This window comes from Vidua chalybeata, chromosome 9 (assembly GCF_026979565.1).
Source record: "Vidua chalybeata isolate OUT-0048 chromosome 9, bVidCha1 merged haplotype, whole genome shotgun sequence".
NCBI lineage: Eukaryota > Metazoa > Chordata > Aves > Passeriformes > Viduidae > Vidua > Vidua chalybeata.
In genome coordinates this window covers 25,577,803-25,599,113 of record NC_071538.1, presented here as the reverse complement: position 1 = coordinate 25,599,113, position 21,311 = coordinate 25,577,803, and the positions used below count along the sequence as shown (strand labels likewise).

The following is a 21,311-nucleotide window of genomic DNA, read 5'->3' as shown; positions in this document are numbered from 1 at the left end:
AATTATAAATTATTTGCCATGACCAATGGGAGAAACATAGGCAAACAACAACTAATTAAAAAGTCCTGAAACAAGAGGGGGAATGTATTACGTAACACTGTCTCTTAGCACACCTCACCAGAAATAGGCCTGCGGGGTGGATCCTTCCATCAGTAGTGTTACAGTAATTGTGAGTGCATGTGGCCTCTGCTTAGCAGCAAAGAAAGGCTTAGATATTATTTTCTGGGGCAAAATTGCTCTCTTGGTGGGGTTTGTCGGTGTAGGTCTTCTAAAGGTAGTTGTTATATTAGTTAAGGACTTGCTCCTTCTGGTGCAGAACCTGTGTCCATTTCCATGCAGTGGAATGGCATTTTTAAAAATGCTTGTCCAATGCTCTGGGGCCCAAAATGCAGGACCACAAATATATTTTGCTAAATGTTTAGGTTTGGAAATAACTCCTAAGTTATGCATCTTTTAATTCTGTTAAGAAACAAGTGATTTCATCTAATGTTGTGTCTAATCTAAAATTTGTGGTGAAGCAGTTCAGCAGGAAAATCAGCCCTGAAAATGCCATTATTGGAAGATGTTTTTAAAACTATTTGGAAAAAAAATTCAGCTTTTTGTTTTGTGCTGATGTATATTAGAGTTTGACCTCAAAATCCAGTGTTTCAATAAAGTCATGTTAAAGTTTAATGAACTTAAAATGCCTTTCATCTTGATTTGAAAGAATAGCAGAATTTGAAATGTTAGGGTTTCTGTAGAATATTTCATTTTCCTGACAGGTCTGCTAATGACAACCTTTTTCCAATCTTCCCTGTTTCTCATATTTTTCTACCTTGACTCAGGTGACTTGATGTCACCTATCAGAAACCCAGACTGTTCTGTGATTAATAAGAAGTACTGCTGTGATGGGTCTGGGGTTTTTAAAATTATTACTTTTTCCCCCACCTTTTCTTCTTGTCTATAATTCTCATTTGTTTTGATTCATCTCTTCTGCAGCTTGTTTGTGCTTGTGCTCTGTCCTCTCAAACTGGCCTGTATTACTTTCACCTTCTACGTTTGCCTTCCCCTCCCACTTGTATTTTCTTTTCCTGCCAGTGCATCTGTTTCCTCCTTCACTTCATTCCTGATGCTCTTTCTTCCGTTCAACTGTTTCCCCTTGCCTGTTGTCTTCACTGTTCCTGTTGGCCTCATCCCTCTGTAGGTTGTCAGAAATCTGTTTCCTACATGGTTAAGAGCTCGTCTCCTCCGGAAGCTGCATGGATGAGTGTGTTGGGCATGAAGGCTCTGGTGGAAGTTATGCTTTTAGGACCAGTGAAAAAGGGATTCAAGGGACCTGACAGTGCTTGACCAGAAAATTCATGCTGGGCTGTTTTAAACTGCTTTTCAGTGACTACTTTTGGTAAATGGTGATTGCTTTGCTTTCACCCATTATTTTAAAAGTTTCTGCTGCCTCCCTGTTGCAATCAGAGCTTTGCAACATATGTCAAGGTGTCCCCAAAATTGTTTTTCTACTTTGTTTCAGATAACTGGGCAGATCCCTCTGGTGGAGTGATGAGGATAAAAGCTAGTGCTGGCAGCCTGCAGGGTGAATCAGACTGGAAACTTATTCTTTTAGAAGCACTTGATTCCTACCCTTGTCACCAACCTCTGGAGATTTGTGCCACCATGCCAGTGCTTAAGCTATATTATTCTGTGGTTGTGTCCTGAGGAGCAGGTGGGGATGGGAATGGTAGTTATTTTTAACCACTTCTCAGATTGATTTTTAAAGTTGCTTGCAAGGATAGCCAGTCCTGCTAGCCAGCACATTCATCCTGCATCTCCTTTGTGCTGTACATCAGTCTCAGTGGTTTCTGTGTCTTTCCAGTGAGTTCCACTCACTCTTCAGAGGCTGATAGACATGATAATTAAATTTTTGCTTCCCAGACTCACTATTTACATTCAAAGTGAAACAACCATTACACTGGGTATATCTGTGTTGTGAGATACAAGCTGCTACACAATGATGTACCTCAGGGCTTACCTTCATAGCGAATAGTTTGTTTCTCCAGGTTTCTGTGGTTTTGCTTGTTTGCCTCTCTGTTGCTCTCAGTCTCCATAGGCCTGGTATAATTCAAGGAAGTTGCAGGCAGGAAGTGGGTGATGCCCAGCTGGTTATTCCATGGATGTGGATGTGCTGTCAATGAAAGCTCAAGAAGGTCAAACATCAGTGACCAGTAGCTGTTCTGTAAATGTGCACCTTTTGTCTTGGTTTGTTCACGTTATTTCTCCCCTTGAGGCTGAAGCAGTGCAATGTTACCATTTGTGAGTTATTTTTTAAAAGCTTCTCATGGAACTAAAAATTTTCATGCAGTTTCTTGGTTTAATGGAGAATATACATTTGAAGAGTAATTGTTGTCATACTCATCTCTTTATGCTAGCTGATGTTATGATTTCATATACTTTGACTTACTAGAGCAGCTTTAAACTATTTGTTTCACAATGAGATACTGATGAGAACATAATCCAGGTCAATGATTTTTGTACTTTAGTATTGGATCTTAATCCAGGTCAGTGATTTTTTTTTTTTTACTTTGATATTGGGTCTTTCATAACTTGTGAATAATTTGCCTCAGATACCCTTTCAGAACTGAAACATACTTCTATGAGGAAGTGGCTTCTGCTTAGTTTTCTATTATGCTTTCCTCATCAAAGTTCTCATTGTAAAGTGTAGTCTCTTCTGTGCTTCCTTTAATTTTCTTTACTGTATATAAGTGTGAGAATGACTTTAACTAGCCTTTTAAAATTTGTTCTACTCTAATTTCGTCATGTTCTTTTCCAACCATTGTAATTTGTCTTTTCTTATCAATTATTAGTGTCCCCAGTGGAAGATAAACTAGGGATCTTGAGTGTTTATAGATTTCACAGTGAGTACATATGAGGAGCAAATAATTTGTGTGGTGTGTTTTTTTTCTCTCCCTCAACTGGCTTTGAAATGGGTGCAATTTTTTTTTTATAATAAAAGCTTTAAAGTTTTTATAACAGGAGTCACTGACAAAAATAAGTTATTCCCATATTGTTCTGTTAGGAGGTCCTTGGATTTCCTATACATGTTCTTGAGTGTCCTTTATTGCATACAAGAAATTACCACACTTAGTAGACAGTAACTTGATTTGTTTTGACAGATAAGGAAATGTGACAATTTTTTTGCTAGTTCTCTGCAGCTGTCAGAAAAATTAATCAGAAATGCCCTTGAGTGGCAAGGCATACCGGTATTGAAAAGGGAATGTCATTTGAACCACAGTTTATTGGTCCCCCTGCCATCCTTAAAGAGTCATTTTCCCTATGAATTACAGAGAGCAGATTTGTACAAACTTCACATTGATGGCAGGGCGTACACCTGACAGGATTTAGCAGATGTGTGGGCACCTTGTGTCTCCTCTGGAGAGAGGAGAGAGTCTCCTCACTGCCCTGAGGAGACTCTCGAAGCAGGTGGGAAGACTTGAGCAGAGAGGTCGTGGGAGAGTTTGTCAAGAATTGATGTGGAGGTGTTCATGTCCTGATGGGGTGGCCTCTTGCCGGTAGCAGATCTGGACAGATTTTGGTAGAGCTGTGAGTCATGTTCAGAGGCTCAGTTGGGTCAGTTGTGTGTGGCACAGCTGTTTTCAGTGGAACAATGAGTCACAGACTTGTGAGTTTCCAGTCCTTGCTAAAGAACCTACCCACATAGCTGCTCTTGTGGTTTCATTTAGAAATAAATGAGCAGTGCAAGAGTTTAATAATTAGACTGACTAGGTGAAGTACTTACTGTATACTGATTTCTGGGATTTTTTAAGAACACATTGAGAAGTGGCATGTTATTGTCACAAATGGAAAAATTCTTGCTTCTGAAAAAAGTGAACAGGAGCTGAATACAAATATTTCCTGAATCCTATGCCCAGAAAATTAGTTGCAAGGGTCTATTCTAATTTTTTTCCCTAATTACTCTCCTGTCCTTGTTTCACATAACCTCACTTATTCTGATCCATGAAAAGACTGTTGCTGAATATTTTTTTCTATCTAGTTGTTCACATTAAAGTATCATCTTGCAACAGATCAAACAAGTTTGTCTCCTGCTACATGCACTCCATGCTGCTATTCTGCTTAGCTGACTTAAAGGCAAGAATCAGCCTTGCAGTATTGTCGTGTCTATTTTTCTGAGAATCACTATTGTTGCTTCTCCAGTACTGAGAACCATCTCCACAGAGAGGCAGAGAAAGATCTGTCATTGTTATAAATTCCCAGTTACAAATTGCATATATATTGATTTTGTTTTTCTTTCTAATCTTGTCTCAATAAGCTATTATGCCTTTTAGACAATAGTCACTAATCCAGGATCATACTGTGTTTTATTTAGATTTCATTTTATTTATCTGATTAGTCTGTAGAACAAAACAATACTAAACAAAACCAGACATAAAATGGGGTTTTCTAGACAAAAATCTAGACATTCTTACGGCTTAGCTCCAATGTTTGCATTCAATATGTTATTTTAAAAAAATCACCTAAAGAACCATTTGTGTTGAAGTGATGTTCTGTTAGGCAATTAGTAAGCTGATGCTTGTGCAGAGACCTGGAAGTATGTTACAGCAGCTGCTTGTGCTGCTTCTGTATGTGCTCTTTTATATAATAGGTTAAAAAAAATATTTGCCAGCTCGCAGGCAGATGCTTTCACTGTCCCTGTGTTAGGTTGTATGTTTTCCTTTATGCATGCATCAGTGCCAAAACCAGTTATGGGTTACTGCTCATGCAGAAATTTTTAGCCATGACAAGAGTGACTGTTGGTTTTTATGTAGATTTGTGTAAATAGCCAGTATCTTGCGTTGATTTTGGCGTGTCTCTTTAAACTGAATGTTATTGATGATACTACATTTAAGATGACAGGGATGTACTTATACAACCAACTTAAATTGTGTTGTGCTATCACACACTGCTGCTAAATTACTAAATATTTAATTTGTTCTACATGCATTAGCATCTTAGATTTTAATAGGATTAATTTTATGAATAAAACAGGATCCAGCTCTCTTCACTAAGTTCATAAGACCAACAGAGCACTGAAGGAGGACTTCCCAAGTTAGTGCTTCTCAGGTTGCCTTGGTAGATTAGTTTTTCTGGCACTCTTGTGTATGTCTCTTGTAAATTCAAGGTAAATGAAAATACAAGCATGAAACTAACAGTAATAATTTACACAGTCCTTCTTTCAGGAATGAGGGATACCTTTTACAGGTGTTTTTAAAATGCTTCAAGAAATTTGCTTTTCATGAGGTCACCAATATGTGTGCAGTGTGTTTCTGAAGTCATTCATTCAGCTGTAAGGCAGTAGCATAAAGACTGGGATGAGTTCTTCACTTTTAAAACGATCCTTAACACAGTTAGTCTGTAGGCACTTGGAATAATGTGCCAAAACTCAAAGCACATTGTACTTTAATAATTAAAATTATTATTTTGGTGCAATGTTCTGTAGTTCTCTTCCCAAGGTGATTGCGTAGCAAGGGAGTGGAAACATCTGGTGGCAAGACCCTTGTACTTGAGAAGGTATTGGTGGCAGGGTGCCCCGGGTGGATACTGAAGTGTGGCTTTCATCTTCTGCCCTGTGCTCTGAACAGCTGCTCCTGGGCTCCATCAGCACCTCTCCATTTTTGCAGCCTAAGTCACAGGAACTGCCAAGATACAGTAACAGTAAAGCTTCTGCCAGTATGGCTGGGGGCCTTTGCACTGCTGAAGGGTCTCATCCTTGTGGCATCTGAGGCTTGGCGCTCAGGGGAGACACTAAGCTTGCCCTGCATCTTGGGCTTCAGGCTGCTCTCCTGTTGAAAAGGCAGCTTTCCTGTGTGGTTTTTTATGGTGTCCCATGGACTTTACCTGCTGAAGACTAAGCAACAGGTCTTTTCACAATTATGATGGACTTTTTACTGAACCTGCCTTCATGTTGTTTATAATGAGCTGCTTGAAACAACCATCTATGTTATGGTTATTTACAAACAGTCTTCTGAATTGGATTGTAGAAAAATATGATATTAGTATCTTAAGACTCAGCACATAGTATTGTTCAGTAATGCATATTTCTCACTGGTGTTCACATACTCCATGTAAAACCCCGATTGTACTGCATCAAATTGCTCAGCAGACTAAGAGTCTAGATGATGCTAAATTATACTCTGCTGCTCAGGTTTCAAAGTATTCAAATTATTCACAATTTGATTATTTTAGGCTATTACAAATACTCACTTGTGCTCTAGGATTTTATTTTTTCTTCTTTTCATATTTTCATAAATCCTCATTCTCATGAGACCATGCTCATAAATGTTTTACTCTGTGAGATGCCAAAATGGCATCCTTTGAAATGAAGTTTTAGACCATTTCTTTGTGTACCTCAGCAGTTATTTTGAGACAAGGTATCAGTATAATTTAGCTGTCACATGAAATGGGACACATACAGAGGTGACACATGAATTTCTGTGGGCATCCACTTACTTGCCTGTGCTGAGATGATCGCAGCTGTTAATTCATACTGGTGGAAGTAGGTATTTATGCAATTTTGACACATCTCCCACACAAATTTGTGTTGCCTTCAATGATGTGTTTCATTTTGGCAGACAGCTTGGAGTGAGTGAATGCAGCCTTTTAGACAGCAAGTGCCTATGATGGTGTACAGGTGGAATGTTTTATGTCCACTGAACCTTTCTTTCACTGTTTGTCAGTGTTCTTAAGGAAGGAAGCCTACTGCAGCTTCACAAAGATTTGTCTGTTTTTAAGTTGGTGTAAATTAAGGTTCTAAAGCTTATCAATTCTTCTGTTACACTGATGCTTCACTTGATTCCCCTGATTAGGAAGGTTATGTGTCACTGAACAAATGAAGTGCAGTTTGCCTAACACTGGCTGGATTTCAGAATGACACGGTGGAAAACAGTTGTAGGTAAAAAGATGTTAGTTTCTACATTTTTAAAGGTGTATTTTAATTGCCTTTCCCCTCAATTTTTGGAAATTGAGAACTCTTAATGGTTTTGTGTTCTATTTATCACAGGAATTGCAGCTGTGGATCAAACCACAGTTTCATCTACTTCACCATTGACATCCAGACCAGGTTCTTCAGAACAGTAGTCTGTTCCCGTGGGGAGCAGTGGAGGATGTAGTACCCAGTGAATTTTGCAAGATGCATGTGCTGAAGCTTGTTTTGTGCCCCAAACATTCATTATGCTGCTATGTGTTATGGCTCGTTATGCCACTGCAGTCTGCTGCATAGGCCACAGTACTCCAGTAATCTGTAGATGTGGTCTAGATATAGATGCGGTCTTCTGTTTTAAGAAGGATGTAATAAAATGAAAAAAAGTTCAGACAAGGGCTGTGGAGGTTTTCGATTGTATTAAACAAGCAATAGAAAATGAACATTTTGTCAGCTTTTGGCAAGAGGCAACATAGGGAGGGAGACTGAGGGGCCTGATAAAACTATTTGCTGTCCTTTCCAGTGTGGAAAGGGGGTGTCCAATGGAAGTACTAGGTAGCACTTTAGAGATGCCAACTGTATGGCACTCAATGCAGGAAGGATGGCATTTGGTGGCAGGTCAATACGTTGAAGCTCCAGAGAACACACAAGGTGTAAAAATACTATACAGGAACAGAATTTTTGCCTCCAATCCTGAAAATTTACTTTTGGAGTTTGTTTTCAATTCATGGCCATTCCCACTGGTTTATGGTTTGGGCTTCTGGACTTACCTGTTGTACTTATTTAACTTGCAATCCTTGAGAAGTATTCTCTGAATATATTGGAAACCCCTGTCCTTGCCACGGAGAGTATGGTCTAATAAACTGCAAACCTGAAGTGACACACCAGCAAAAATAGAACAGTGGATTTTTAAAATAGGTAACTAGAGGAGAGTCAGATTCATATTGTGCAATTTGTAGAGAGCTGTACTTGCATCCTTAAGGTCTTGCTAGGAATTTATTCCATGAACTTAAGAGTTTGGAAAAGAATACACATATGCAATTCAAGAAAACATTTTAAGTATTTAATGAATCATGTATGTTACTGCTAGTGACTGTTAAGAATATTGTTCCTTCCTCGTGGAAATCAAAGACCTAGTACATGACCTGTATCTGCTGGTAAGAAATGGAAAAGCACAGGAGTTATTTGGGCTAGGTTCATCTTTAATAGGAACTGTCAACCCTGTGTAGGTCATCAGCACCCTCCTCCCCTCCCCAGTTGTGTCGAATTTCTGTGCAGGATTAAGTGCTGACTGCTTTTGAGAGTTTAAGTGTTTAGAAAAGAACAAGTTAGTACATGCTAACTTAAACATGCTCTTGAACCCACACTGTAGGTGTTTGTAAAGACATTACATAGTTGAGGTCCAGATCTGGCTTTCAGGGCCTATGTTTGGGGCACTACAGCCCCAAGTTATTCACAAAGAAGATCCAGTTCAGATGGTGAATTCAATGGTGCTTACTTTGAGGTGTGGGGTAGAAATAAGCGAAAGGGATTGTGGTTCTGTAATGGAGCTGAAGTCAGGTGTGGATCCCCCAGGGAAGTCTCTGCCTTTAGCCTCTGTGGCAGCTTTTTGTCACACCTTTGTAGGGCTCCTTTAGGCTCCTCCCAAAATTAATTTCCCTTGCACAGGTATAGGGAAAGTAAGAGGTCTTCTCATGTTATTGCACTAACATTAGAGACTTGGTAAAAACCAAGCACAGTCATGAATAAAAGATACCAAGATACAATGGAAGCAGCTCTTTAGTGTGCCAAGCTAACAATATGGAACAGATGTGTTGGGTGTTCTCTTTTGCACAGATGTGAAGATCTGTGTTTCATACTGTTGCTGTAAGGTTATTCATGGTTTCAGTGTGAATACAATTTTTGTTTTCTCTGACTGTAAAAGTGTTGAGAGCCAATTAGTTTGAGGCTTTCCATTCCTTTTGCTGTTTAAATGTATCAGTTAAGCTGGAGGTTTTAGGGTTCCCCCCTGCCCTACAATAAATTTAAATCCTTTAGGTAGGTATAGGTTTTGAAGTTTCTGACTACTTCTAATATTTCATCAACTAAGTTGAAATGTTGAGTGTTTAGAAAGCCTGTGTTGGGACCAATGACAATACATCCAAGTAGGAAATTGGTGTCATTAACAGTTTTGCTGTGTACAGAAGCAGTTTTCCATGTCACAATTGTAAATACACCTTATGGCACAGTGACTACAGTCTTACTTTAAATGGCAGTTTCATAAACAGTTTTGCCTAGAGCATTTTAACACCAAAATTTTAACACATTATTTTCTTGTGTTTGGCTTTTATTTCATGTCTCACACAATTAATGACTCAAGTATTTTATTATTTCAGCGCTCTTTGCTCCTGGATGTCTCTTTTAGTCTATTTTGATTTTCTTGTTTAAACTTTTGTTTTAGTGTGTGTCTGCCCCTTTCCTGTTCCTTTTCCTGGGGTCCTCTTTTCATTTCCTTGTTGTTGTCTTCCTCCTATTCATGTTCACCTTAGGACTATTTTCCATGTTCTTTTTGCATTTGCTTGTAAAACACTCAGATCTTCCTCAAAAGACATTTTAGAGATGCAGCTTTGGGATATAAGACAGATAGGGCTACTTATTTGCAAAGGTAACTAAGCACAGGAACTCCCTAGCTAATCTTTGTGCTTTACATGCTTAATACTGTGTTCCAGTTGCTGTTTTTTTCCCGAGGTACTGCAGACTAGATTTAGTTAAATCTTGCTAGTGGGGAACAAAAGGCTACTCTAAAAATTGCCCTTTGCAACAGGGTGCTGTCCTGAGTTCTCCCACCCCTTTCTCTTGCCAGTTACGCTTAGGGAATTCCTGTAGTGGGGGCTTAATGGTTTAAGTGTTCCCCTGTATTGCCAGTTTCATGGCTCATGGGAGCACTTGACTTCAGGGACACAGAATTTCAATGTTTCTCTGCTCAACCAATGCTGTAATGCCAAGGAGAGAGTCAGTAATGCATAACAAACCCTGAACTTCTTTCCCTGCTCTCTATTCACTTGGTATCAGTATTAATAGAAGTGGAGCATCCTTTGTGCTTCCTCAGCTTTTTTTTTTCAAGTTTTAATTTCCATTTTCTTTCTTTGAAGCACAGAAAAGAGCAAATGTACATAAACAAAACTTCATACTCAAGCCAAAATGCAATAGACACAATTGAATAGTAGTCAGTTAGGAATTCTAAGAGCCTTCCTATGAATATTTAATTACTACATTAACTGAGCAAATAAAGAACATGCTATTAATATTCATAAAGTGTTAGCAGTGGTTCAGAGGAATTTAATACGTTTTATAGTTCATACAGCATCTTGTGTTGTGCAGGCCTTCAAAGAATGCCCACATCTGGAAAGGTAATAACACTACAGATCTCCCTAGCTGCTCCTTTAATCCTATGAATTAAGGAGTGTCTGTTCTTTGCACAGCACATTTCCTAGTAAAATTCTTCAGTTATGTAATGGTATCAGAACCTTAAGCAACTCTACAAAAGAGCTCAGTGTGGTGTCTCCTCCATATTTATTAGTGTACCTTCTTTGTGGCTTTTTGAGAGCAAAGTTTGGGAGGTATTTAACATTTGCTTGGTTTGCTTCTACTTAAAGCTTTAGAAATATTGATCCTCTGAATGATTGAGGTGGTTTGCTGAACAAGAGGTCAAATGCAGAACGTAAAACTGAATTCCTTTGTGAGTGACATGGTCTTCCTGTGTGTGTTAGTTTATTTTTTAAATGTAATTAGCAAATTAATAGATTTTATCTAAGAGTAAGAAAAAGAATAAGGCTTACTTGCCTGGTAGCTTCCATTTGCTTATTGAAAATAGGAGCACTTATCCTCTTGTGTTGGCTTGCTCTTTAAATTCCTTATGGCCCTTTTGCCTTCATTTAGTGTGGCTTCATTTGCCTTTTGCCTTCATTTAGTGTGGCTTTAAAGTTTTTTCCAAGAAAAGTTGCACACATATGAAGAAAAACGTTATAAATGCTATTCCTGAGTCCGATATTGCTCTTTTCTTTCTTGCTGACTTATGAAAAGACATTAATAGATGCTGAATTAAGACTTCATCAGTGGGTCCATACTTCATTCACTTACAAATCATTACAGCTATTTTTTACTGCATATAGTGATAATTACTCCTTTTGGCAGAGCAGAACGAGTCTAATTTACTTTGGCTGCTGAAATGTGTGAAGAGCCAGGAATGATTTCTATGTTGAATTGTTAACCGTGACTGTACAATTCTGTCAGTACCACAGTGGGGCTTTGTCTGATTATCTAGTAATCTGGTGTTAATTAACACACAGATAGTAAAGAAAATAATTGTGACATCTAGTAGAAGTATAACATGCTCTTATTTTGATAACCCTCCTTTTGGGATCGTTCTGTCAAAAGATGGCATGTGCTGGGGAACTGTCCAGCCTGGCTTATGGAAAGGAGCTCTTGATATATGAGCAGCTGTATCTCTAAGTACCTGATTTTCTCCCTTTATTGGATGTGGCTGAAAGAACTGGAAGGAAGCTGGAAGTTTCCTGTGCACACACACTGTGCAGGTGCTGATGAAACCCTTGGATCTTTATCTCTAGTTCCCGTTGCTCTTGTATGTGTGTAGGTTCCAGGTACAGTTTTGGTCTGGCTGCTGGGTACCTTTGCTATGGTCACAGGGTCTTGGCTTGGTGACTAGAGGTGATGGTGCTGTTTGCTCGCAGTCGCCACTTCTGGGATCTCTCTCAAATTCAGACTCAGCAGGATTTGAACAGCATTTTAATGAAGTTTATGTTGCTCCTATCAGCACAATTGTTGCAACAAATAGCAATGCAAATGGAACAAGTGAGAAGACAAGAATCTGCAACCCTCAGGGCATTAATCAACTTCTTGAAGGAAATTCTGAGGAGACAAGTTCTGTTTCAGTGCTTTCTTTCACTGAAACAACTTGCACTTATCAATCTTGTTGACAGAATGTACAAAAGCAATACTTCCAGTTAAATCCATTATGGAAATTTTCACATTTCTCCTCTTGCTTAACAGGTTAAGTGCAGCATTTTCCTTTTTGCATATATTCTCAGGAACAGAGTGGAAAAAAAATGAGATATTCCCAGTTACTCTGTTCTCAGCATCATTCCAGGAACAGATAGGAAAGGTCAGGAGCTCATGTTTTGTAGTAAGCACAGAGGGTGCAGAAAGTGCATTGAAGTGTTATGGCAATGGTCTGCTCTTCTGTTTTTCTGACTTTTATTCTTGTATAATTCTGCTTTTCTAAGAACATAAATAACCAATAGAAAAATCTCACATATTCACAAACCTGAATATGCTTCCTTGCATGTAACATCAATATTTCACAATTGAAAAAACAAAGCAATTGTACCTTCTGAGATGTGTGAATTGAAGCCAAATTTGCTCCTCTCATTGCTTCTTTTATATACGTGTTTCGAAAGTCTGGCCTTTCCTCAGCTGTTTTTGCTATAATGTGCTTGCTGTAATGCAAAATGCCATTACTTTTTGGTTTTGCATATAAGGCTCTTTAAAGACAAGGCAAAGACAAATAGCTGCAGCTGTGTAGTTTATAAAGTGCTGCCATTTAGAGGAGGAATAGGAGGGGAGGATTTCAGGACTTTCTATGGTCGACATGCCTTGCTTCTTCCACAGGAGGTAAAGTGGATTTATTAAGCAATGGGCTAAGTAGAGTCCCTTTTCTATGTTTTTACTCTTTTATCATAGCTTCTACATGATGGTGGTTAGGAGCATCTGGTCTCAGTCTTTATGCAGTTATTGGGAGCCTCCTGAAGTCTGTGTGGGGCTGGGATCACAACATGCAGAAAAGCCAGTGAAGTGCAGTGATGAAGGGATGGGTATTCCATGTCAGCAAAAGTGAATCACAGTGTGGGGGGAAAAAACACCTTTCCTGACAATGAGGGACAGTGATCTGGTCTGGTTTTAATACCCCTTATAACCTAGCATCTGTTTAGGCTGCCTTAGGTAACTGAGGCTTCAGTATGTTCCTAGTGTGGATGTCTGATCCAGACACAAGGGAACTGCCAGCTTCCCAGGCTTGTGACTAAATATCTATGCTTATGACTCAATCAGCATAATAAAAAGGAGGTGGAAGTTGAAACAAATACAAACAGTTTTTTTCCCTGTCCCACTATTGGTAATTAAAATAATAAAAAAAAGTGGATTAGAACTGTCTTTCCTGAACACTTGTCATTTCTTGGTCTTTCAGTTTTTACTCGCCTGACTGGTATTGCTCTGTTGGAATTTCATTAAATGTCTTGTGGCACAATTTGATCTTCAGAGCTCTTTGTGTTGATTTCTGAATGCCTGTAGAAGTGCTTTTAGTACAAAGGATACATCTAGATACTGAATATTATGGTCTGTATCAAACAGACCTTTATTCCATTGAAATACTTGAGTACCAAAATATATTTTTTGAGAAATACCTCTTAGATTATGGGAATAGAGGTTATATGCTTTTCCCCCCCTTTTTTCTTTTGCGTTTTATCTTTCACTTCATTAAAGGTCTGGTTTGAGAAATCCTTCTTCCCTGTGGGCAGCTTCAGCCCTGCCTGTGCTTTTAGTATCTAATTAGTAATTTCTATTCAGTACCCTTTGTAAAATATTTCTATGCATTTCTGTCAGTGCACATAACCATGTGTGGAAGAAGCCTCAAATAAATGTTTTTGTGTGAAGTGGCAAACGTTGTGGGAGAAAACGGCGGACGATTTCTGTGGGACCTGGTATAATTTGATTTGCCCACTGTCTTGTGTTTAACGTTCAGACATGCAATCCCAATTATATAAACCATACCTGCTTTTTTAAGGTGGTGGATGTACTTTTTTTTCAAACTTGCTTGTCATTTTAATAAATGCTGTGTTAGTGCCTCTTGCAAAATTAAATTCAGTGCAGAGCAGATCCGAGGCCACTAGAACCTATTCCATAAAACCATAGTGGTTTTATGGAATACCATTTCAGCAGCCCTGAGAATGGCTGCATTATGGGTTTGCAGTAGTGAAACATTAGGCTACTTTAGAAATGTCTTCATAATCTATAGCTGTTAATACTGAAAAGTGTTTTCAGGCTCCTGAGCCCCTGCCACAGTCACAGAATGGGGCTGGGTTGTGATTTCTGTCCATCTGTCTCTGGTGCTGGATATAGTCTCCTGTCATGGCATGTCTGCAGATCAGCAAGAGAGAAGTTGTGTTTCTCACTAGTGGCAACTTTTTTGTGCTCATGGCTTATACTTACCCTACTTGCAATATTTTACTGATCTGTGTACTGAGGATTCTGGACTGCTGTAGTTTAAGCCATGTAAGCCATGTAGTTTAAAAAGGGGTGAAAAAAATGCATCATTAACTATTCCAAGGGAATGTTTTAAAGTTATGTTTTTTTTTAATGAAGAGAAACCAGCTCTTGTACTGGAAGACAGTGTTTCCTGTGGAGGTAACTTTGAGTGAGGCTTAGCTCTCCTTGCATCTCTGAAAACTGGGTACCCAACTGCTCTAATGATCTCCCTTGCGGTGTGCCAAACTATGTTTTCTTTTGAAAAAGAAACACAATAATGCAGTAGGTTTCCAAATATCCTGAGGACTGTACTTACTAATGAGAGACTGCAGAGTGATGGTGCCTTTTTCTTACTGCCAGTGAGGAACGTTGTCTTTTATAGAACTTCCTAGATTTTAGCAGTATGCTCTTTTTTAATTTGGAGGCTTCTCTTACTGATCTTTACATCTTCATACAATAACCACAGTGATAAAAACCTTTGTTTTCAATGAGGCAAACTGTTTCTTTAGAAGATTGCAGTATAAAGTTTTGGAGAGAATTCTGAAAGTTTTCCAGGTAATAGAATCAAATAACTTTTCTGAAACATTAGTAGCATGTAATAAGGGGTTTAAAAAGACTTTTTTTCATATAGTGTACTGCAAAATGAATTCATTTAAATATGAACATGCTTTGGTTTTAGTTTTGCAGCTTTATCCTTGTAGCTGCTGTGGTTAGCTTAATAGTAATAAGAATTTAATTTTCATTTTACAAGAGAAAACTGATGGATGTGGAATGATTATAGGGCCAACTCAAACTCACTAAGCAGTCTTTGAAGTTGCAAGGGGTTAGACTGTGATGTCAGGATACCTCTCCTGCTGAAGGCACTGCCTGGCACACGATCAGTGATGATGTGCTCCCATCTCAAGCACAGGCAGATTTGACAGATGCTTACCATTGATTTCTAGAGCCTACAAGACATGTTACATGTTAAGTGGCTATTGAATATTAGATCATAATTAGGTTAAAACTGCTTAACATAATGATACATGCTAATGAATTAGTGTTTAAAAACAAAAAAAGAGGGGCAGAGGAAGACGGGGGATTAGATTCTTCCTTGGTCTTACTGTTAGAATATTCCAAAGAATTTACTACTTAGACTGTAGGTGCTTTAACATTTCCTTGAAAACATATGAGCTTGTAATTTCTTGTAATGTGCTTTCTAGTCTGCTCAGATATAATTCATAGTAACAATAATTCAAACAAAAGGCTGATGTCAGAAAATTGCCTCTAAATTTAAAGAAATTTGAAATAATTAATAAATCTTGTTGGAAAAAATCTGCTATTGTTATCTTTTATTGTAGATATCTGTTAAGAATAGTTGGAGAGGTTTTGCTGAAGGGAGAAGACATCTTGTTTATGAAAAACTGCTGATCCCTTAAATGGTTCTTTTAGCTATATTAAGAAGCTAAATGCAACTCACTAAAATGTTCTTTACCAAATCTAGGTCAGACTTTAGACCCATGACAGCTCCTGTCTCTCCCTTAACTTCTTGTTCCCTTTAGAGGTAAACAATTTAATGCAGCTGTACGCTTTCTTTGCACTGGGAGACTTGAGCACTAACTAATACAAGCTCAAAACTTAGGTTTCAAAAAAGCAGCTGAATTTTCCAGTGAGAATCACATCTGTCAGTGGTTTTGAGAATTCTGACATAAGAAAATAGATGGGTATTCAAGTTGAATCAGTATTGTGCATTGGACAAACCTAGTGGCCATTGATAGCTTTTAAGAAAAATAATAAAAAACCTGGGGAAAAATACAGCAGAAAACAATAACTTTGTATGCCATCTCGTTTTTAAAGCTCATTTTAAAGACCAGCTCATTTTCTGATTCTTTCTGCCAATGTGATGGAGGAGGAAGCACATATGTTGAACATCTGTTGGCTTTCTAACCTTGCAATTTTGACTTCAAAACTATAATCGTTGCAAAACCAGATAAGCTTGCCACATTGACTAAGCAAGCTAGACTAATACTTAAAATTCCACTTGGCATAAAAGCAGTCTGGCATAAATGCAGTGTTGTCCTTGAGCAGCTCAGTGTGTAGGCCAGTGCTGACTGCCCCATGTGAGCTGGGAGGTACATGCTGGAGAGGCTCTTTGGAAAGGGGGAAAAAGGTGGAGGCTGCAGGTCCACCCTGCACAGCTGGGAATCCTTACTATTGGTGAGGCCCTGGTGCTTTCCTGGCAGCTTTGGGTTGCACAGGGATGTTTTTTGTGATGAGTTTGTTGGCTGCTCTGATGTTCACAGCCATTGACTGGAGCTGTCTGCTCTTGTAGCATCTCTCATTGATCAGTGCTTTCATGTTTGTGCCCTTGCTGTAAGCCTGGTCTGTCAGGTGCTCTGCTGTTCCTGTGTCTCACTGGGTAGTTCTGTAAGATGTGAAGTAGGGCTGCCTGTTGAATTGGTACAGCTGTGACACTCAATATCAAAAATACTGCTTTGATCCAAACAGGAAATTATAACATATAGCAATTCTATAATCCATCCTAATATGAGTGATCCTCATGAATCCACTAAAGCATGCAGAACTGTGTTGTAATATTGAGTTGCTGAGTCAGTACTTTAAAAATGCATATTCAAAGCATGGTGCAGGGTCCTTTGAAATGCTGCTGCTTATAAATATTGCATTTGCTTTTCTACTGTGGCTCATAAGACTACAACAGCATCTTTATGAAGCTGATGTACTCACAAGGTGCTAGTACCTCACGGAGCTAATTGTTATCAAGAGTGCATATTGCCCTTTTTAGCTGTCCCTCAGAAGGTACTGATGCTCTTGACAGTTACTGCCTTCTGGCCTGGTAAGGTCTGGTGTAAAATAATCCACAGGAAAATACATTAAAAGCCTTTTAAGGAGAACATAGTGGCAGATGCTTTATGCTTTTTCAGACTCAGATGATCATTGATGCATGTGGATAACTTAAAGGGAAATAGCCTTTGAATCAGTACAGAAATCAGGGTGATCTGAGGATCTTAAACCTCTGCTAGGTAAATTTAAATGACTTAACTGCAAGCTTCATCTGCTCCTGTATGCCATGCAGAGAATATGTATTCATAAAGTCTTTAGTGTGTGAAAACAGTGCACGTGTATTCCTCAAACATTCAAACTAGAATTTAACAGATGAAATGATTGATTTATACATGAATAATAGCTTTCACATACCGATATGATTTTTTTTAAGGTGACTTATCTGTTTTGTTCTGTGCTGTCTGTAGGGACCTGAAAAGTAAGTCTGTCTTTCGACTGTTATGTATCTGGTAGCACATTGTCACATCTTTTTGTCTCTGTAAAATGAGAGAAAATAGTTCCTGTTCGCAAAGTGTCTACTCAGAATTTGGTTAATGCTTTTGAGTCTGAAGAGAATGTTTATGGCTGAATTAGGACCAGTGGAGGATCACTGCATAGTGGAAGTGCTGACTTAGAACTAACTGTATTGGTTAATTATATTGTGTGTTTGTGACCAAAGTGAGCACATATATTGCTAATTTGCACATTTGACACTTAGCATTTCTGTTTTCTTTCTCCTAGTTTCTCTGCTTGAAGAATATAAGGACTTTTCTTTCAGCATGTTGTGAAATCTTTGGAATGAAGAAAAGTGAACTTTTTGAAGCGTTTGATTTGTTTGACGTGAGAGATTTTGGAAAGGTAAGGATGCTTTTGGTTGTATCCCAAGTAATACCTGTGTTCTGCTGCTTGCACAGAAAAGACTTTTTTGGTAGCTGTGATATAGAAGTTGTGACTAATGGATGAGCGTTTGTTATGAAAAAATAGTGGGGAAGACATCAGAAAAAGTAGGTTTGTATTGGAGGGGCTAATAAAGGGCAGAGAAAAATACTTTGCAGGAATGTTCTGAGCATGTGATAAGCCAAGATAAATGGTTTGAAAGATGCTGAGTTAAAGGGAAATGAAATGGAAGAAGATAACAAAAACTGTGGGCGAGTGCTATCGGGTGAAATCACTTGGGCATAAGTCATGTGGATTTGGAAACTCCAGACCTGTGCATTGTGAGCCCATGTGGCACAGAATGTGTTTCTGTAGTCTCAGGTGTTTGAAATTCACCAGTTAATTTGCCCTTGTACAATTATTTTTTGACAGTTGTCTTTTTCCTAACCTGCTGTAAAGCTCAGACACAACTATGATAGGTTAATGTGACTATTCTAATTTACACAGTATATTTACAGTATATTCTGTAAGTCTGACTACTTAATGCTACATGTAAAGCTTTTTCCAGTCTGTTGTTCAGCCTCCTACATATCTGTTTGATCTGTCATTGCCAACAAGTTTAGTTCAACTTCAGTTTCTGCTTTTGAGTCATAGTATCATTACCCTAATCTCACAGGAAAATGTCTAAAAATTACCTGAAGTAGCACTAAAAATAGTTATTTATTCAAATTTAGTGTTATCTTAAGCATTATTGCTTTTTTAAAGAGATCATAATTTTACTATCTGATTTTTATGCACTGTTCTTTTTATAAGTAGACATGGAGGTAAAGATGATGTAAGAGTGCAAGAATGAATCAGGATTGCAATATGATTGTTTGAAATGGCTCAGTGATCATCATTAACCAAAATACCTAATTATTTTTCTCAATCTTTTGTCTGGTTTTAAGTCTTTCGAGCATTAAATTAGATAACCTGGTAATTCTACCTGTTCTTCAGTTTTGCTGAGTATCTTGTCCTCATAAATCATATTCAAGATAAAGCTTTTTGTTATAATACAGTCCTTTTGTATGAATTTGACTCATTAAAAATAAGATTTGTTTTTGTTTTGATTGTGCAAGTAGCAAAGGAATTTAAAGTAGTTGGATTTTTTGATGTGTGCTAGCAATGTCCTATTTAAGGTATTTAAGTCAGATATCTAATGCTTGATTCAAATATTTGATACCTCTGCCTAAGGAATATTTTTCATATTGCATGTTATAATTACTTACTGAAAGTTTCTCATTTTGTGCCATGTAAAGATATCATGTTTTTAATACAGTCTAGTTTTTAAAAAAGATTTTACAGTGCAAATTATTCTTGCTGCATCATTGAATACCCAGCAAAAACAGTTTCTGAATTAATGGTGAATTTAACTCAAAAATGTTTCTGGTACCCTTGATATGTAATTTTAAGAGAATTTATTTTGAAATATGATTTTATGTAAGTAGAATAACTGGTTAAAAACTGGTTTAAAAAAACCCCTGTATTCCATCCACGTTATTTAGTATTGTAGAGACATGGATTTTTTTACAGTTTGCGGCCGCCATATAGCACAAATAGACTAATTATCCCTGGAACTCGTTTTCCAGTTTTAGTGCATCCAAGCAATGACTTCTCTAGTCTAGGTCACCTTTCTTGGAAAGCTATCAGGTGAAACTGCAGTGACAAATTTGAGAGGAGCTGCTGTGTGGGATTCTCTCACGAGATGAGCTCTGTGCGTGGGAGCAGCTGCTCGTGCAGAGGTGGAGATGCTGAGTTGAACAGGGCTGGGCAGCCCTGGCAGTGGTTGTGCTGGGCAGCTTTTAGGTGCCTGCTGGCTCTGCTGCTCAGCTGTTCCCACTGGGTGCTTGTGTGGAAACTTGCCACAAGTGGAGCTTGGCATAGGCAGTGTTCAGAAGGGCTGAGCTTTATGTTTTATAGCCTGGGCAAATGAGTACATAGTGAGCTTCTGAAAGGGGCTGTGAGTTTCAGGCCATCTATGGAAGTGGAAGGAAAAATGGCAACTGTATTAAGTTAGTAAAGTTGCAAGTAAAGAAGAGGTATGCTAAGTTATTTGTGTACCTTTAAGTGTATTGTTTGTACAGTTAGCAGAAAATATCTTGGAGTAGCGTGAGATTTCAATTCCATATCCAATAATGTACTAACTACTTTGATTGTTAGGAATAGTGGTGAAAATAGGAAAGTGTATCTTTATCAAGTTGTTCATTGCTTTTCACTTTGCTTTGAATTTTCTCCTTCATTATATTTTCCTCTGAATAGCAACTGCAATACAGCTGTACATGTCCAGCTTCCTTGAACAGAAGTTGTATGTATGCAAAAAGCCAAAAAAAAAATAGTGCTGCAGATTTTTCCTGCTGCTGCAAACAAGTCACCCTGCCATTTCTAAAAAAGTACTTTGAACTGCTCTAAATGTGTGCAAAATATGAATGATCTTAAAATGGTTACAGGTGCAAACAAAGAGGGGAGTATGATTTTAAAACATTGTTTTCTAAACTCTTGCTGAAAGAGGCGATGTGATGAGTGTGTGCATTACCTTTTATGCATTTGAATGTACTGGAAGCTGTCTTCAGATGTCTTAGTACGGGTGAGATATAAATAAACTGTTGCTGAAGTGGCTCTGTAACCCTTATCTGGGACTTTTAAATGTCTCAGTTTAGTTTATAAAGAAATTACTATTGAATTTGTTATCTTAAGATGGGATGTTTTGTTTGACAGACTTTAGTGACTGTTTAAACATGCTAGTGAAGGGAACAATAGGAGTGTATCCAGCTGTAAATGAACAATATGCCTTCAAGGAAGTAAGGTTGAAGGGGAAAAATAAGGTGAGAGACCTGGTGAGGGCAACCAACTGTATTTTTTTGAAATATTCTGGTAGTTCTCAACTCTTTAAAGAAAATGGCAGACAAACCCAGAGCACTGTAGAAGTAGCAGCTGTATCCTGCCAATATAGTCATAAGACTTTTAACAGCCTTTTGAAATACTGATTATAAAATGTTGTAATGGTGAAACTTGCACTTAGTAGTTAGAGGTAAATGAGCTGTTTCCAGATGCTTTGACATAGCGTATGAAAATTTGACTTGAACTTTGTGCTCCACTTTTCAGAGACTTTGATCTCTCACTGATTAGAGAAAAAGAAGGGTGTATGTGGAGTAGATGGGAATCAGAGGTGAAGCTGAAGTAGCAACATGTAAATAGCTAAAGACTAGGCTAAGAAATGGAAGCAGGTAACCTCATGTGTTTTTAATATGTACATTCTGTATGAATATTGATATTAGCTGTTATAAGATTAGAGTTTTCTTCTGTTTCAAATACTACAGCACAGTTTCTTATTTTT

General features: G+C 38.1%; 1 protein-coding gene across 1 annotated transcript in view; it reads left to right on the top strand.

Moving 5' to 3' along the window:
* Window positions 1-21,311, top strand: part of VAV3 (vav guanine nucleotide exchange factor 3) — a 149,268-nt gene that overhangs the window by 10,520 nt on the left and 117,437 nt on the right. The window contains exon 2 of the mRNA XM_053950723.1: window positions 17,804-17,920. Within this exon, the coding sequence (XP_053806698.1) occupies window positions 17,804-17,920 (117 nt within the window). The remainder of the gene's footprint in view (window positions 1-17,803; window positions 17,921-21,311) is intronic.